Source organism: Aulostomus chinensis, chromosome 5 (assembly GCF_037954235.1).
Source record: "Aulostomus chinensis isolate RoL2024-O1b breed Wild chromosome 5, RoL_Achi_v1.0, whole genome shotgun sequence".
NCBI classification, from domain to species: Eukaryota; Metazoa; Chordata; class Actinopteri; order Syngnathiformes; family Aulostomidae; genus Aulostomus; species Aulostomus chinensis.
The window spans coordinates 6,213,513-6,232,540 of NC_141324.1; the positions used below are offsets into that span (position 1 = coordinate 6,213,513).

The 19,028-nt window shown below is 43.8% G+C and overlaps 1 protein-coding gene and 1 pseudogene across 6 annotated transcripts in view; both read right to left on the bottom strand.

Moving 5' to 3' along the window:
• Positions 1-12,396: 12,396 nt before the first annotated feature.
• The window catches only part of LOC147260981 (solute carrier family 12 member 7-like), an 88,392-nt gene continuing 81,760 nt past the window's right edge, over positions 12,397-19,028 (bottom strand). For 2 of the 6 annotated variants that reach the window (XM_086205150.1, XM_086205156.1), the window contains 3 exons: positions 18,963-18,977; positions 18,575-18,708; positions 12,402-13,435 (listed from right to left, as the gene is read on the bottom strand). In XM_086205150.1, the coding sequence (XP_086061276.1) occupies positions 13,344-13,435; positions 18,575-18,708; positions 18,963-18,977 (241 nt within the window). In that variant the 3' untranslated portion in view covers positions 12,402-13,343. Of the gene's footprint in view, positions 13,436-18,574; positions 18,709-18,962; positions 18,978-19,028 lie in introns of all 6 variants that reach the window. The other 4 variants (XM_086205153.1, XM_086205154.1, XM_086205155.1 and 1 more) reach the window with 4 other exon arrangements.
• LOC147260982 (uncharacterized) lies at positions 15,168-16,969 on the bottom strand (annotated as a pseudogene).

The following is a 19,028-nucleotide window of genomic DNA, read 5'->3' on the forward strand; positions in this document are numbered from 1 at the left end:
AAACTTGACTTTTTCCAAGCCCTGGTAGAAGTCGGGTAGGGAGAGCAACTGATGCTGATTCTTCAGAGAATCATCACACTGCATTTCGATAAGCTCCAATTGCAGACTCTCTTCCACTTCTTCTGCATCCATCAGGAAGGGAGTTGAGAACAGCTTGATTTCTTTCTCAATGGTAGAGAAATCTTGGAAATGCTGATTGAATTCTGTATTAAGAGATGTGACCACAGACACATATTTTTCCTTTTTTGCAGAAAGGTTGACGTTTGGAAAACCACACTTGATTTCGGACAGCGTGGGGAAGTGCGCAACATTGAAGTTACGCAGTTGTGTCTCAAAGAGACGGAGCTTCGCACGGAATGCTTTCATGTGCGCGTACAGCTGTGGCACAAGCTGGTCTTTGCTTTGCAGGCTCTTGTTCAGTGTGTTAAGATGACCAGTGAGATCAACTAGAAATGCCAGGTCTGCCAACCACAGAGGGTCACTTAGTTCACGGAGAGGTTTGTCCTTCTCTTTCAAAAACTTAAAAAAAAAAAAAATCACACCTCAAAACCCACCTCTTCAGACAGGCCTATGAATCTGTGTAGTTTGCTCTGCTCCAAAATGATTGTTGCTTTTTTAATTTTGCTTGTTTGCTTTGCACTGTTTTGCTATGTTTTGCACTGTTTGCCCTGTTTTTAACCTTGTACGGCGACCTTGAGTGTCCTGAAAGGCGCCTTAAATAAAATGTATTATTATTATTATTATTATTATTATTATCATTATTAAGCTGGACTGTCTTGGCACAGAGGGCTTCTTGGTGGATGATACAGTGCATTTTAACAGCCTCACCTCCGCTGTCCTGCACCTTCGCGCACACCAGTGAGGCCACTCCTTTGCGCTCACCTGTCATAGCCGGAGCCCCATCCGTTGTAACTCCGCACAGCTTGTCCCATTTAAGATCCATCTTGTCAATTGCATCTGACACAGCTTCAAACATGTCCTTTCCCATTGTTGTGCCCTTTAGACTCCTCAGATCAAGCAGCTCCTCCGTAACGTGAAAGTTATCATCCACTCCTCGCAGAAAAATCAGCAGCTGTGCGGTCTGTAGCATCGGTGCTCTAATCACATGCAATCGAGTAAAAGTCAAAAGCACAAGCTTTACGTGACACTTTGTGTTCTATGTTAGCTGACAAATCTTTAATTCGCCGCACAACTGTGTTTCGGGACATGCTCACGTTGTTAAATTCTTGCATCTTTTCTGGGCACATCGTTTCTGCGACTGTGACGAGGCACTGCTTTATGAAGTCACCATCTGAGAAAGGTTTCCCGTGCCGCGCTATGAGTTCAGCTATCTTGTAGCTTGCTAATGTGGCACTTTCTTGTATTTTGTTAGCACGGAGAAAGCACTGCTGTTGAGCGAGCAGACTAGCTTCCAGCTGCTTAACTTTCTCTTCCCGCTCAGCACCGGTGTAGGACGTGTAGGTCTGATGTTTGGTTTCGTAGTGTCTTCGTACATTATAGTCTTTCATCACTGCAACGCTTTCATGGCAAATCAAACAAACACATTTCTTCTTGACTTCCATGAAGAAATATTCATTTTCCCACCGTGTCTGAAATTTTCTGCACTCACTTGCTATCTTGCGTTTTTTTGGTTCCCCCATTTTGGTCACTCGCACAAAAGTTTTCTTTTATTCATTTTATTTAGAGGAAAACCTGCTGTGTTGAAGACTGGCGCTCCACCTAGTGGTGAAACTAAGAATTACAACACAGTCCAGCGCAAGTTTTATGTGAGGGCCATATTCAATTATATTTTTAAAACTTGCTGCGGGCCAATAAAAAATGGACCACGGGCCTCAGTTGGCCCGCGGGCCGTAGTTTGGACACCCCTGCACTAAGGTATAAGGACTGGAAGATGTCTTTTCAATCCTGATAGGCAGGAAGTACATTCCAGTGAATGAAAGATTGCAGCTTACCAGGCAGCGTGGGAAGTCCTGGAAGAAAGGTATGGAAGCTCATTCATGATCGCGAAAGCTTTCAGAGATAAGCTAACCTCGTGGCCAAAGATCGGCAATTGGCAAGGCAAGGCAATTTTATTTGTATAGCCCATTTTCACAAACAGTTTGTCTCAAAGGGCTTCACATGGCATCATAACAACATCCTCTGCCCTTAGACCCTCACATCGACTGAGGAAAAACTCCATAGAAAACCCTTTTAACGGTAAAATCTGAGAAACCTCAGGGTGAGCAACAGAGGAGGGATCCCTCACCCAGGACGGACAGACATGCAGTAGATGTTGTTACAGACAAGAAAACAGTTTACAATGCAAAATGTGGGAAACATGGAAATGTTAACAATTGAAGAAGGAAGCTTCTGGAAGGGGAGGCAGGGAGAGCAAGCCAGCTTGATGGGGGACTGGATGGCAGACTGGTTCATGGGAGGGGAGTGCAGGCCGGTGTGACAGTAGGGAATAAGAGGGGGGGGTGGGGGGTGATGCAGGCGGCGGTTGGGGCTCTGGTGGATCTGTGGAAACACAGAGAGACTGCGAGACACCAAGGCCAAACTACAAAGTGCAACAAGTAATGGTAATAACAGTTTCAAAAATGTGCAGGGAGGAGAGGAGGAGAGAGGGGGAGAGGAGAGGAGAGGAGGGAAGGGCTCCATGTAACCTGATGTGTCCCCCAGCAGTCTAAGCCTATAGCAGCATAGCTATCAATGGTTCAGAGCTACCTGAACCAGTCCTAACTGAAGGCTCTGTCATAAAGGAAAGTCTTAAGCCTGGACTTAAACGTAGTCAGAGTGTCTGCCTCTCTGACCCATGGAGAGAGCTGGTTCCATAGTAGAGGAGCCCGGTAACTAAAGGCTCTACCTCCCAGTCTGTTTTTAGAGATACTGGGAATCACTAAAAGACCTGCATTCTGGGAGCGGAGTGCTCTGGTGGGATAGTGAAGATAGGACCTAAAGACAGTGTTGAAATCCGAGATTTCTCAGACTTCCTTCGTGGCTGCCAAGCAGCAATGTCTGAGATTAAAGGTCTACAAGTCCAAAATGACTGTAGTGAAAACCAAAGGATACTTACCAAACTTCCTGATTGGTTAACAGCCAGATGGAACAGGAAAGTAACTGAGATTGAAGAAGAAGCTAATACATTCCCCAGCTTCAGTCAGTTTGCTGAGTTTGTCGCAAGGGAAGCCAAGATAGCCTGTAGCCCTGTGACCTCTTTTCATGCTCTGAATTCTAGTGACGTTGAAAAGGTGAAGACACCAAAGACCCGAGGTGTTGGTGTAAAGGTGCTGACGAGCAGCTCTGAAGAAATCCCAGATGTTAAAGGTTGTGTGTTTTGTGAGAGCTCAAACCACAGCATCCACACGTGTCGAAGGTTCATGGACAAGCCCCTTTCAGAGAGAGTCAAATTTGTGCAAACAAATAAAATGTGTTTTGGATGTTTGAGAACAGGACACCAGTCAAAGAATTGTGAAAGAAGGAGTGTTTGTGACATGTGCAAAAGGAAGCATCCAACATGCTTGCATGACGATCGAGTTAAAGAGGACAGAAAGAAAGAACATCGAGACGACGAAAGAAAAGAGAGTGTGAAATACTCAAAAGAGAAAGAAAGGACAAAGGAAAGAACAGATTCTAAACCAGCTCATGCAACATTGAGTGAGGCAACTTCTCACTGGGTGGTACAAGACGGGAAGAGCATCCATACTTCCACGGTTATGCCAGTATGGTTGTCCACAACAGATAACCCAGACAATGAAGTCCTCTTGTATGCACTTCTGGACAGTCAAAGTGACACCACCTTTGTGCTGCAAGAAAAGGCTGATATTCTGGATACGCAAAAGGAGCCTGTGCAACTGAAACTTTCAACGCTAGCATCCAGAAGCACAATCATTCCAAGTCAGAAGCTAACTGGGTTGCAAGGTAGAGGCTTTTATTCTTCAAAGAAAATCCCTCTCCCAGTAACTTATACAAGAGAGTTCATATCTATCAATCAAAGTCATATCCCCACACCCAAGACAGCAAGAGCATGGCCTCATCTAGAGCACCTTACCGAGGAGATTGCTCCTTTAATTGAATGTGATGTTGGCCTGCTCATAGGGTACAACTGTTCTCAAGCCCTGCTGCCTCGAGAGGTTGTAGCAGGCAAGGACAATGAGGCATTCGCCCAAAGAACGGACCTTGGCTGGAGTATCGTTGGTTGTGTGGATCCCTGCATCGACTATGGTGATGCGTTTGGAAGCAGCCACACAATTGTTGTACAAAAAGTGACACCTTATCAGCAGTCGACTGCAAATCTCACCAGTGAAGTTCGGTACATATGTCGAACAGAAGTAAAGGAAGTAATCACTCCACCAGATGTGACAAAGGCGCTTGAGTTTGATTTCAATGAAAAAAGTGCAGAAGATGCTCACATCTCTCAAGAGGATCTCTGCTTCCTATCAATACTGGAGGAAGGAATCAGGATCAAACCAGACAGACACTGTGAAATGCCCTTGCCATTCAGAGAAGGCAGGCCAAATCTGCCAGACAACAGGAAATGTGCAGAGCATCATCTGAAGTGCTTGAAAAGAAGATTGGAAAAGGACAAACAATACCATAAAGACTACATAACCTTCATGAGGGAAATAATATCTCACGGAGACGCTGAGAAGGTTTCAAAAGAAGATCTCAATAACAGCCCTGCCTGGTACATCCCGCACCATGGGGTGTATCACCCGCACAAACCAGGGAAGATAAGGGTCGTGTTTGATTGTTCAGCAAAGTTCGAAGGTGTATCATTGAATGACAATCTGCTTACTGGACCAGAGCTGACGAACTATTTGATTGGTGTTCTCTGCCGGTTTCGCAAGGGTCCTGTAGCAGTAATGTGTGACATTGAACGTATGTTCCATCAGTTTCATGTCAGAACGGAAGACCCGGACTATTTAAGATTCCTCTGGTGGGAAGACGGAAACTTTCAAGCCGAATCCTCAGTCTATCGTATGAGAGTGCACCTGTTTGGGTTCGCCTCATCCCCAGGCTGTGCAAACTACGGCCTTGAGCACATTGCGGCTCAAGGACGGGGTCGTTTCAGTGAAGCAAGCATTCGCTTTATCGAAAGGAACTTTTACGTGGATGACGACCTGACGAGTGTGTCATCAGAGGATGAAGCTATACAGCTGATCAAAGAGGGCAGGCAGCTCTGCAGCGCTGGCAAGCTATGCATCCACAAGTTCGGTTCCAATCGTCAGGAAGTACTTGCATCACTTCCCAGAGAAGAGTGTGCAGAAAAGGCGTGACATCAAGACCTAGCCTTGAGTGAGCCACTCATTGTGAGAGCCCAAGTGGTGCATCTCTTCAGATCAGCTCCTCTTCAGAGTGGTTGTGAATGAACGCCCGCTTTCTAGAAGAGGTGTTTTGTCAACGGTGGCATCTGTTTATGATCCACTCGGCTTTGTGGCGCCGTTCATTCTCGTCGGGAAGCAAATACTTCAGCAGATGTGCCGAGAGAAAACCAGATGGGATGAACCGCTATCTGAAGATCTTCAGTCACAGTGGAAATCTTGGTTATTGGAACTGCAGAATCTAGCAGATGTTAAGATTCAGCAATGTTACCTTCCGGCTAACTTCGGTGAAGTCCAAAGACAGGAACTCCATCATTTCTCGGATGCGAGTGTCAAAGGATATGGAGAATGTACTTACCTGAGAACACTTAGTGCAACAGGAGAAATCCACTGTTCACTGGTCATGGGTAAGGCCAGAGTGACCCCTACGAAGGTCACTACAATACTAAGACTCGAGCTTTCAGCAGCTGTCGTTGCTGTTCGCACCAGTGACTTGCTCAGAAAGGAGTTGGAGCTAGAAGGAGCTCAAGAAATCTTCTGGGCGGACTCAAGAGTCGTACTTGGTTATGTCAACAACGAGGCCAGAAGATTCCATGTGTTCGTGGCATTCAGCGTATCAAGGAAAGTACCGATCCAAGTCAATGGAGGTACGTGGCCTCTGAGGAGAATCCTGCTGACCACGCATCTCGGGGTCTTAAGGCAAAGGAACTTATCGCTTCCAACTGGTTTACGGGTCCAAGCTTTCTCTGGTGTGACAAGATTCCCAGTGGAGATGTTAAGGTGGGAGAAATTGCAGTTGAAGACCCAGAAGTGCATAAGGCTTTTGTATGCAAAACCTTGGTAACAGAAGATTCACTGCTTGATCGCTTACTTAAGTTCTCCAGTTGGACAAGGTTAGTCCAAGCCATCGCCAGGCTTGTGCGGTGGATCAAGGAGTTTAAAGGAATGGTAGCCAGAATCAATGAAGCCACAAGTCTCGAAGAGAGAAAGGAGGCAGAGTTTATCATCATCGGCATTGTCCAACAGGCAACCTTCTCAAAGGAAATCCAAAATCTTCAATCCAAGAAGGAAATCATAACGAAAAGATAAAGATAAAACCAGCTAGCTGCACCGAATGGATCCTTTCTTGGATGAGCAAGGCATCCTCAGTGTGGGAGGTCGACTTGAGCATGCTGCCTTACATCCTCACATCAAGCATCCAGCAGTTTTGTCAAAGACTAGCCACATATCGACCTTGTTGATCAAGCACTATCACCAGCAAGTGCGCCATCAAGGGCGTGGCATAACAATAAATGCATTACGATCAAACGGCATCTGGATAATTGGATGTAATCATGCTGTGTCATCCTACATTTACAAGTGTGTCAACTGTAGGAAATACAGACGCTCTACGGAAGAAAAGAAAATGTCAGATCAACCTCGAACGCATGGAAGCAACTCCACATTTTACTTATTGTGGGATGGATGTTTTTGGTCCATTCTATGTCAAGGAAGGACGAAGGGAGCTGAAACGCTATGGATTGCTGTTCACTTGTATGTGTTCTTGCGCTGTGCACATGGAACTACTTGATGACATGACAACTGACGCCTTTATTAATGCACTTCGAACCTTCATCGCTGTACGTGGAAATGTCCGACAACTTCGATCCGACCAAGGAACCAATTTTATTGGTGCGAAACGTGAGTTTCAGGAAGCCGTGACAGAGATGAACCAAGAGTGTTTAAAGCAATTGGGCTGTGAGTTTGTCATGAACCCCCCTTCTGCCAGTCATATGGGAGGAGCCTGGGAAAGGCAAATCAGGACAATATGAAGTGTGTTGACATCCATTCTGGATCAGTCATCCCAAAGACTTGACAGTTCTTCTCTAAGAACTTACCTGTATGAAGTCATGGCAATAATAAATAGCAGACCTTTAACAGCACATTTACTCAATGATACAACTGGGCCTCAGCCTCTCACACCAAACCACATCTTGACAATGAAGTCTTCCCTAATCCTTCCACCACCAGGAGAGTTTGTGAGAGAAGACCTTTATCTTCGCAAAAGATGGCGGAGAGTGCAACATTTGGCCAATGAGTTCTGGTCCAGATGCAAAAAGGAGTACCTGTTAAACCTGCAACAGAGACAAAAATGGCACAAAACACATCCGAATGCAAAGGTCAACGATGTAGTAATTGTACAAGACAACCTTGCACGACGAAATACGTGGAAACTGGCCAAGGTAACGGAAGTATACCCCAGTGAAGATGGATGTGTGAGGAAGCTACAATTGCTTATCAGTGACTCAGCTTTAGATGACCAGGGAAAGCATCGCAGGAAACCAGTCTACCTCGTTAGACCAATCCACAAGACAGTCACCCTCCGTGAAGCTGAGTAACGCAGCCTTGTTATGTCACTCACCTTTCCTCACACCAAACACCAAACATTATAAACATAATTTGACATATTATTTGAATTCTTTTATTAAGTTCAGTAGAGAAATCAACAAGTGATTTGGTGGGAGTGTAGCTGCCATCGCAGTCAGTCATAATATTTAAGTTCATTTAAATATTGATAAATTAGTTGGAGTTAAAATATGAATCATTTATGTTTTAAATGAAAGGAATATATTTTTGTTATTTCATGTGAATTTAATTTCTTTAAAAAAGGAACTGTTTATTGTTTATAGCGGAACTAATGTTCGTTGTCGTAGTGATGTTTCACGGTAGTACTGAAGCGAGGCACCTCCAACACGTTGAAGGTGAGCAGCTGTGATACGTCTGGTGTGGAGACACAGATTAAAGATGAAAGGAAAGGATAACAAGACAAGACTCTTAACTCCGTTTAGTTAAAATGCCAAATTCTCCAAAGCCCGCTTTGAATGACTTCAGGAGATTAGATGTGAATCCTGCTAGCTGCTGAAGATCAAGATGTTGAGCAGGGTCACTTGCTGTGTATACATCTTTAAACTCTCCCAGTTTTTCAAAGTGAAGTAAACGACCTGTTTCAATGTCAGCGATGAAGAGTTCTAGCTTGTTTTCAAATGCAAACACTGCTTGTTGCAGGGATAAGATTGTATTTCCAACGCCTTGCATTTTCACATTGAGCTGGTTTTGATGTTCAGTCATGTCCGTGAGACAGTAGAACTTCAGGAGCCACTCAGTGTCAGCTAACTCGGGATGCTCGACATTTTTAATTTGAAGAAAAATCCGGATTTGGCTCAGACAAGCCGCAAAACGGCTGAGCACCTTCCCCCTTGATAACCAACACACGTTGCTGTGCAGAAGCAGACCAGGATAATTATTCCCAACTTCATCCAGCGGTGTTTTCAACGGGCGATCATTTAAAGCTCGGGCAACAATAAAGTTGACCACCCGAATGACCAGCGACATCACCTCACCAAGTTACTCACCACACATCTGAGCAAAAAGCGCCTCCTGATGTAGGATGCAGTGAAAACTTAGGATGCGTCTCTTTTCATGTTAACGAAGAAGCGCTACGAATCCTCTGTTTTTCCCCACCATGCACGGAGCACCATCAGTGCACAACAAAACAAGTTTATCCATCGGTAAATTTTTTTCTTTAGCGAACTCAGTGAAGGACTTGAATAAATCCTCCCCTCTCTCCGTTTCATAGGCAAAACAGCAAGACTTTCCTCATGTAGTGTGTCACCGACGACATACCTTGCAATCACGCTGAACTGGGATAAATTGCTTACGTCTGTTGACTCATCCAAAGCAAGAGAAAAAAATGGTGCTGCATTTATGTCCTTCACTTGCGTTGCCTCAATTTAATTTGACATCATGATGGTATGATCGTGAACAGTTCTTGCCGACAGAGGCATGTCTTTTATCCGTTTATCTTATCTTGTCTTTATCTGAAAAACCGTCAAAAAGTTCATTGGCAACATCAAGCACGAATGCTTTGGCATACTCTCCATCTGTGAATGGCTTTCTGTTTCTCACAATTGCTAAAGCGCCAGCAAAGCTAGCTGCATCCCAGTCACCTTGTTGCATCCAAACACGGAGTTGCTGCTGACTAGCTTGCACTCTTGATAGTAGCTCTTGACATGCTTTCTTCCTGCTGTCCCCTGTAGGATATTTCGATGCAAATGTAGTATGGCGTGTGTCGAAGTGCCGCTTCATATTTGACCGTTTCATGGATGCAATTTTATCATTGCATATTAGACACACTGCAGAACCTGCTCTCTCCACAAAGGCAAATTCCTCTGTCCATTGCTGCTGAAAAGTACGATACTCCTCGTCTTTTTTTCTTTTAGCCATCTTGGCAAAGGGGTGGTTAGCTAACAACGCGATTAAAACGAAGTTTACTTCTTGATCTCACGACAAGCTGTTATGCGGACCCGTTTGGACATGCGCACATCGGCCGCTATTTTCGACAGCAAAATAGCAACCCCAACGAAACATTTTTTTCATAATTAAAGATTTGTCTGCGAGCCAGATGCAGCCATCAAAAGAGCCACAACTGGCTCGCGAGCCATAGATTCCTGACCCCTGCTCTAGAGCAATGATGTTTTGGGGCTGTTGCTGGGCAACACAGACTTTCAACTAAGGTTTCGGTATCATTTGGATTTTACCGATTCAGAGTCCGGTTCCAATTCTCAATTTCGATTTCTGTTCTAAATGATTCTCAATTCTGATTCTTTGAGATTTAGGTCAGCAGGTCACAGCCTATTCATCAGGAGCAAAATTTTTGCTTGAAAAAGCCTTAATACGGGACAATTTATTTATTCACATTGTCAGTTTTAGTAAAAAAACAAAGATCGGCAGCCCAGACAGATGTCTATGTATATGATGTATGTATGACTCTGCTGGCTGGGGTCACCGGCTGCTTAACATAGCAGTAGCAGGTTGTGACTGGCTAACGTTAGCTTCACTTTGTGAGTGTTCAACAACTATAAACAGATGTACACAGTTTTAAAAATTGGTCGTCTATCACTTAAACAGGTTTGTTAAGAATGAGACAACCATAATTTTCACCTACTGGATTCTGTTAGGAATGAGGAGTTGCTGGCTAATGATGAAGGTTGACTGTCAGAAGTGGAAGAAGCAACGGGAGCAGGAGAGTGATGCCACGAGTTGAACACAGTCCACTCGCTAATCATTACGCCATGCAGATGAAGTGTTTGTCAGGTTTCTGGTGATCCTCCTTTGGCAAAAGTTGTTTTTTCACAGATGTTGCACCGTGTTACTCTGTCCTCTTTCAAATTAAAATGAAGCCAGACTTTCAAGTGTTTTTTGCGGTCCATGTTCAAACGACTGATATTCTTGCGAGCGGATGTACAGAGAACGCCCAGCGGAGTGCTACACGACTCGAAAACAAACTAGTGCGGGCACTCGGAACCGAAAAAAGAATCCAAATTCAAAAACCTGCTTAACAGTTCCAGAACCAGATGTTAGGTACCAGTTCCAAACAGGAACCGGTTCTCAGTACCCAACCCTACTTTCAACTCCCTCCAAAGATTTTCTATGGGGTTGAGATCTGGAGCTTGGCAAGGCCACTCCAGGACCTTGAAATGCTTCTTACGAAGCCACTCTTCCATTACCTGAGCGGTATGTTTGGGATAATTGTCATGCTGAAAAGACCCAGCCACGTTTCATTTTCAATGCCCTTGCTGATGGAATGAGGTTTTCACTCAAAATCTCATGATACATGGCCCTATTCATTCTTTCCTTTACACGGATCAGTCGTCCTGGTCCCTTTGCAGAAAAACAGCCCCAAACCTAACCTGATTGATACACAAATGGACAATATCCAATATTCATTAAGAGAGCTGAGGGACATTATATAATGAAGTAAATGCTTGACCTTGCTGGGCTGGTTAGCCAGCTGCCTGATATTGACGAGGGTGTGAACAACTGGATCACAACATTTGAGGAAGAGACTGTGGGCAAACTGCTGTCCCTGGGGGACATTAAAACTATATGAGAGGGGGAGAACAGGGGATGGGTGGAGGGGATGGGGGTGCACGGTTGGGGGGGGTAGCTCTGTACCCCCTTACCAAATGGTAAGCCTGCACTGGAAATTCTCCAACCAATGTTTTTTCTTTTTTTTTCTCTCTGTTGTTACTGTCTTTTTTTTGTTGTTTTCCTGCTATTGTTGTTTTTGTGTGTCCCCCCCTTGTCTTCCCTATCCTGTCCCTGTTCTCTCTTCCTATCCACTCCTGAGCCTCAGTCCGGTAGCTTTATCAATGAACCAATACCATTCCAAATAAAGTTAAACACAAATGGCGAAAGGAGGAGTTTATCAGATTCCTCCTTTGCAGAGTAAAACTGCTTCAGTACAACAAGGCACCAGGAACATCGATACTGCTTGCCCCAGCTACTGAACAGGACAGGTTAAAAAAAAACAAAAAAAAAAACAACCAATATGAGCACAGTATCGTGGGTTCCCTGCTTTGGAAAACATACTATGAACCAGCAACAATGAGTAGATGTTTCGAGGCCCAGAGCTAATGGAATTTCGTTCAAGAAACAAGGCAAAAATCACAAGCTGCAGTCGTAACAACAAAAGACACTCAGGTCATAAAGGAGCACCAAAGTGAACTCACAGCCCCCGTCATGGTGGTGGAGGTGTAGAATGCTGTGCCTCCCCAGCCAATGGGACAACTGGCACAACTGTTTTTTGCAGCTCCCCAAGCTCAACCACCACCTGCAGTCAATGTCTACTACCTGACACACAGCATCTCGGTAATCATTATCAGGGGTCATACCGACCTAAAAGGATGAACAGAAGAGGCCGATATTAATTACACACTGTCCAATGTTATGTACAGCAATAACAGCCTGACCATGAATTCTTCTTCAATAAATATACTACTTTGTAAATGTTAACACTTTCAGAGACACTGCTTTATGCTTACTGAGATGATAGTGGGTGTTGCCCTTCAATTCAAAACTTCATGAAAAGTGTTTGGAACTATAGTTCAGCCATCAAAAGCAGGTATTTTGTCTTTTTTGTATGAAAAGTATAAAAAAAATTACACAGTCGATATATCAGTTATCAGAATTATTTTATTTTATTTTAATTTAATATCGAAATCGGCAGCGCCAAATACATGTACTATATACATACAAACACACACATACACATATATATATATATATATATATATATATATGTGTATGTGTGTGTGTGCATATATATTTAAGAAAAGTTAATCAGGTACCCCATTTAATTTATTTATAAGAATGAGAACACAGATAAACCAGTTCTAACCACCCACTCAAAAAAAGGATATAGTGGCCAAAAAAGGGATGTTAGGGTTGATGTGGTGCTTTATGTTTTTGACTCCGAAATACTCTTTTTATTATAATTTCTTTTTGCATGTTTGCAGGGTTTAAAAGCCTCACAATTTTCTCTATTACATGTTTTGTTATTTTTTTTCATCCAACGTGGCACACTGTTGTTTTCTACAGCTGCAAAAACAGTGAAGTAGCAGTAGTCAACTTGACAATTGATGGCACTCAATATCATCATCTTTCCCTTAAACGTCCTTTAAATTGATGGTACTACACATAACTTCAGATTTAACTTTAGATAAAGTGATAGTATGAGACAAACATATGTAAAAAATGTAATGTCTAAGACAAATGATCACTCACCCCGTGATTCCAAAGTCAGCACAGACATGAATTATGACACTTTAAACAGCATTACTTGTTGAAACCAGTGAGTGTCATCTGATCACTTGTTACAAAAAGCTGCAGTTAGTTTCATGAGATGCTGTAAAGAAGTTCAATTGAAATGATGTCTTTCAGAAAACACAATTAACCTGAGGAAATAATATCTTTGAAGTGAAGTCACACAATTGTCATCCTGCAGTAGACAGTGGATGATGCAATGAGCTCCCACTCCGAAACATGATGAGACACCTTTGCTTCTTTCCCCCTGATAGTCTCTGAGGTGTTGCTCTGTTCTTCCTCTATCCATCATCATCGTGTCTATCCCAGCTTGAAATCATAGTGTTGTCTTTACTTCCATGATGTGACCAATTTCCTCTTCCAGTTCCCCTTCAAATCATTAGGTACCTCTTGAGATTAGGAGTAGATGGTAATGACCTCCCTACCTCCTCCACGAACCAGAAGGACTCTGTCTAGACCTTCCATTAGAACTTCAAGAAATTCCATATCTGAGAGACACACTCGAGTTAAGGAATACAATACTGGGGCATGATAAAAAAAGCAATTATAAAACTAAGGTCATAGCAGATTCTACCTAAAAGCCATGTCCATTTCTATGATTGATGACAATAAAGGTCCAGACCTCAATATTACTTTTTCTTTCATCTGATCATCAATGGCATTGCTTGAGTCCAACTGATCAGATGACGTAGCTCTTGGTTGTGTTCTCTTTTAAAAAGTTGCCTATAAAGCTGATTTTAAGAACTCTCTTAGAACTGTTGAGCTGGTTAATTAAAATTATTAAGTAACATTCGACTGATAGGATTATCCTAATGTTAGCAGCAGAGGCCAGTAATTTCTTTCATTGCTGTGTGTAAATCACCAAAGGTGAGTGGTTTTGTGTTTACTTAATACAGAGTGTGATTATTCACTGTTTATAGTTACCGGTTCATTGTTGAGGCATATAAGTACCGTAAATTCTGGACTATAAGCCGCGACTTTTTTTGACGCTTCATGCCCCGCGGTTTATACTCCGGTGCGTCTTATACGAGGATTTTACCTTCACCCTGGGGTGTGGCGGGCAGCGGCAGCGGGCAGTAATTCCCTATTGTTCCTGATGGCAGCTCCAAGTACCGTACTTAGGGAAATTCCTGGCCAAATGTTATGGTAATTTGTCTAAGTACTGTACTTGGAGCGTCCAGTCCATGCCGCGGTGCAGTGTAAAAAGAGCATCACACGATATTTTCACCCTCAAGATGGAGAGCAGAAGAAGGAATGCTTATGATGCAGCTTTCAAGTTAAAGGCAATCAATCTGGCGGTTAAAGATGGAAATAGAGCTGCAGCACGTCAGTTTGGCATAAACTAATCGATGGTGAGACGCTGGAGTTGGCAACATGACGAACTGACCCAATTCAAAAAGACGACAAAAGCTTTCAGAGGTCATAATAGCAGATGGCCCGGACTTGAAAACACTCTGGAAGACTGGGTCAACACACGAGAACGGGCGGCCGAGGTGTTTCCGCCGTGCACCGCGGCTTACTTACCGGTGCGGCTTATACATGTACAAAGTTGATTTTTTCCCTAAAATAAGCATCTGCGGCTTATAAAACGGTGCGCTCTATCGTCTGGAATTTACGATAACTATCTAACAGACAATAGATTTAGCCATTAGCCCCTCAAGTTGCTAATTATTTACACGTCCGTTAATGTTATTTACATTACTTTTCTTCAGTATGAGTGCTGTTAATAGTGGTTGTGCTTAAGATTCGTTCATTACTGATGATTGCTGTTTGTAATATTCCAGAACCACAGCCATCTGTCACTACTAGCTGCCAGGGCTATCTGCCATAGATATCCACCAGCTGTTCCTACCTATATCCTGCAATAAAGACCAAACCTGGGAAGTCAAGCTGCCTGTTCTCTAACTGGAACACCTCATACCTTGCACCACTCTGAAACCACACACCCGGGGCCATCCGTCTACTTTTTACTTTCCAACTTTCCAACATCTGCTGTGTATACATTACAAATTTGTTTTTATCCAAAACAGACAAACAGACTAAGTATAGTTTGAAAAAGGTTACTCTCTGAAGGTATTTGGAAGTGGTTCACTTCGTTGCGGCCTCCTTGTGGTTTTCATTAGCCTGTGGGATCCCAAGGTACTAATAGTTGCTCTGGCTGTCACCTATATTTCCTTCTGGTAGGTCGACCCCTTCAGTTCTTATCATCTTGCTTCCCCTTCATACCACCCGGCCACATTTGTCCAATCCGAATGACATCCCTATGTCGTTGCTGTAGATCCTAGTGGTGTGGATCAGTGAGTCAATTTCTTGCTCTTTCCTGGCGTACAGCTTGATGTCATCTAAATAAAGCAGGTGGCTGATTCGGAATTGGTATCTGTAACCACTCTTTGTAATGATCTGACTGAGGGGGTTCAGACCTATGCAGAACAGCAGTGGTGACAGTGCATCTTCTTGGTATATGCTGCATCGATGTTGGGCTATTGGCTTTGAGTTGGCCTTTAGGGTCATCTTACACATCCCCATTGAGTTTCTGATGAAGACTCTCAGTTTACTGTTGATGTTGTACAGTTCCGGGCATTGTAGTCTCTATGTGTGTGGCATTGAGTCATAGGCTTTCTTGATCATCAATCCAGGCTGTGCATAGGTTGGTCTGTCTGCTCTTACAGTCTATGGCAACTGCTCTGTCAATCAGTAGCTGGTGCTTGGCTCCTCTGTTGTTAGTGCCAATTCCTTTCTGAGCCCTGTTTATGTATTGACCCATGTGCTTACCTATCTTAGCCTGAGTTAGGTAGTTAGTTAGGTTCTTCAGCCAGTATGTGTGGATCATATCAGGGCCTGGTGCTGTCCAGCTCTTCATCTTTGACACTTTGTCTTGGATGTCTGCCATTGAGATGTGTATTGGTTCTTGTTCTGGGAGGTTTCTGTGGTCAGTTCTCAGGTCCACTAGCCATTGTCCACAAGCCATTGTGCATTGTGTTGCATGATGCTTCTCTTTCCCATATGCCTTTCCAGTACTTTTCCATCTCAGATCTTGGTGGGCCTAGTTGGTTTTTATTCCCCTGCCACTGAGAGTACACTTTGGCTGGGTCAGTGGAGAACATCTTGATTATTCTCATAGCCTCTACCTCTTTGATGTATCTCTTCCGTTGGGTGGCCAGAGCTGTTAGCCTTTGTTTGGCAGTTTCAAGTGTCTCTGGTATGGATAGCTTTGTGTATTTCTGGGGAACGCCTTTGTTCGTCAGGTTTTCCTGCTGCAGCTCTGCTAGCTGGCAAATTTCTCTCTTTGTTGCCTTTATTTTGGCCTTATCTTCCATGGAGGGTATTGTTTCTTGTGCTCCATGTCCATGTCTTGCTTGTACCCTAGCATCTCCAGTTTTACTGCTGCCATTCTCTGTATCAGCTTGTTGGTATCTGTGATGGTTGCCTTCAGTATTGTTTTCAGCACAGCATTTACATCCACAAGTAGATCGTCTGAGGGTACTTGACAACTCAGCTTTGGTTTGTCAGAGGTTCTAGGATTCTTGTTGGTTCATGATCTTCCTTCTTAGGCCAGCAGGTCTTGTATAGCTCTTGAAGCTGTTTGTATCAAGTGGGACTTGGTACCCAACCTCAGTTGGTGGGGGTGATGATGAAATCCCCCGCTGACCTGTCATACTGGCTCCCCCTCACTATAGTATTGTTGTTGTCCCTGATTAATCTCATGTGACAGTAGTTTCCGGTTATGAACATTGGAACACTGGGCGAACAGTGGTTTCTTTGTTAGCCTAGATTGCGGCTTGCCAAGTGTCCATAGGTCCCACATTCTGTGCATGTATCCTCTCTGGGATTGCTTGTATTATAGCATTCCAACAATTCCATATTTTCCGCCCCCCGTCAAAGTATGTCTTGTTCCAGTATCCCATTTCTCATCAGATTGCCCTGGTTCCCTAGCAACTGACGCGGACCTTGCACTCTGAGGTAGGCCAGTGTAGCATTAGGGCTCTTGCCTCAAGACCCTTACTGGATGTCTCCTTTGCCATGGTCAGGATTCAAACCCCGTCCTCCATGTACAAGTCTGTTGACTTAATCACTGTACTGGCTGAAAAAGCTAATTGCACTCCATGAATGCAAAACAGCACAGATAAACCAGCTGCTACGGGATGGGACGCACCCAGAGTGGCTAACCCAGGGTAGGACAGTCCTGATCATGAAGGACACCCAGAAGGGACCCATCCCATCCAACTACCGACCAATAACCTGCCTCTCCACAACACAGAAGCTCCTGTCAGGTATCATAGCGGCTAAGATAAGCAAGCACATGGGTCAACACATGAAGGGGCTCAGAAAGGAATTGGCACTATCAACCGAGGAGCCAAGTACCAGCTACTGGTTGACAAAGCAGTCGCCCAAGACTGTAGGACCAGCCAGACCAACCTGTGCACCACCTGGATTAATTACAAGAAAGCCTACGACTCAGCACCACACCCATAGATACTAGAATGTCTGGAGCTACACAACATCAATAGTAAACTGAGAGCCTTCATCACAAACTCAATGGGGATGTGAAAGATGACCAACTCAAAGCCAATAACCCAAGTTAACATCCAATGCAGCATATACCAAGGAGATGAACTGTCACTACTCCTGTTGTACATATGCCTGAACCTCCTCCATCAGATCATCAAATAGAGTGGTTATGGATTCTGATTCTGAAGCAAGGCAACAATCAACCACCTGCTCAACATGGATGACATCAAGCTGTATGCCAGGAATGAGTGAGAAATTAACTCACTAATCCACGCCACCAGGATCTACAGCAACGACATAGGGATGCCATTCAAAGTGAATAAATGTGGCAGGATGGTATCAAGGAAAGGCAAGATGATCAGAACTGAAGGGGTCAACCTACCACAACAAAATATAGGTGACATCCAGAGCAGCTTCAACTACCTTGAGATCCCACAGGCTAATAGCAGCCATGAGGACGCAGCAAGGAAGTCAACTTCTGCCAAATATACAAATAATGTTGCTTTGCATATGACACTCCTCACCCTCTCAGGGTTCCCTGGCTTTTCTGCATTCTTGCATCACAAAAAGGTAATACAAGTTGTTAAGGAGTGGTGAGAAGGGAAACAGCTATCTTTGAGCTCAAGACCCCTATTTCTGAGTACTTCCCAAATATACAGCAATTAAAATGTATGAATTCATAACACAGTCATGTATGTGGAGAGTGCAGACTTCCTCCACGATATGAATTTATTTTCATAAAGCTCTGTGAAATATTTCCTGACACATGAAACAATTCAGGAGCGGCAAGGCTCAGAGGTAGAGTGGCCATCTAGCAACCGAAGGGTCACTTGTTCGATCCACCCTTACCCCAATGACCATGTCGAAGTATCCTTGAGCAAGATACTGAACCCCTAATTGCTCTTGACAGCCCTGTTACCCGTCCAGGGTGTACCCCACCTTTTGCCCAATGTCAGCTGGGATAGGCTCCAGCCCCCCTCCCCATGACCCTTAATGGAAGCAGTATAGAAAATGGATGGATGGATGGATGGATGGATGAAACAATTCTTCTATTAATCTGGCCCTACCACTTTAGCAGGGAGAAAAAGATTAGATGAAATAAGCTGAATAAAAGATACAGTTTTCATCCCCTTTCTTATTCTTCGGCGGGCCTGGCATGTTGAGCAACACCAGCTCAGAGTCGTGAGAATTCTTGACCACCACCTCATTCAGTTTCACAGCTGTGTGCATCCTTCGCACGTTGGACTGGTTGCTAAATTCAACGAGAACATCAAATGAGTTTAAAATGATCACGCCATGTAGAATTGAGTCGAATGGAGGTTTTAGTATACAACTGACTAAAACTTCTACAAGAAGCACATGATTAGGACATTAATGAGCCTGAGAGAAGCAGCATATAATTTTTATACATATGCACCCTGATTAGACGATTTTCACACATGCAAATGAAAATAGAGAGAGCTCATGCACATGCAGGCAAACAAAGTCAAAGGTAAACTCACTTACAGATTTTCCCACTCACTAGAGGAAGGGAGCAAAACAATACAACCAACGTTAATGCATTGATGTAAA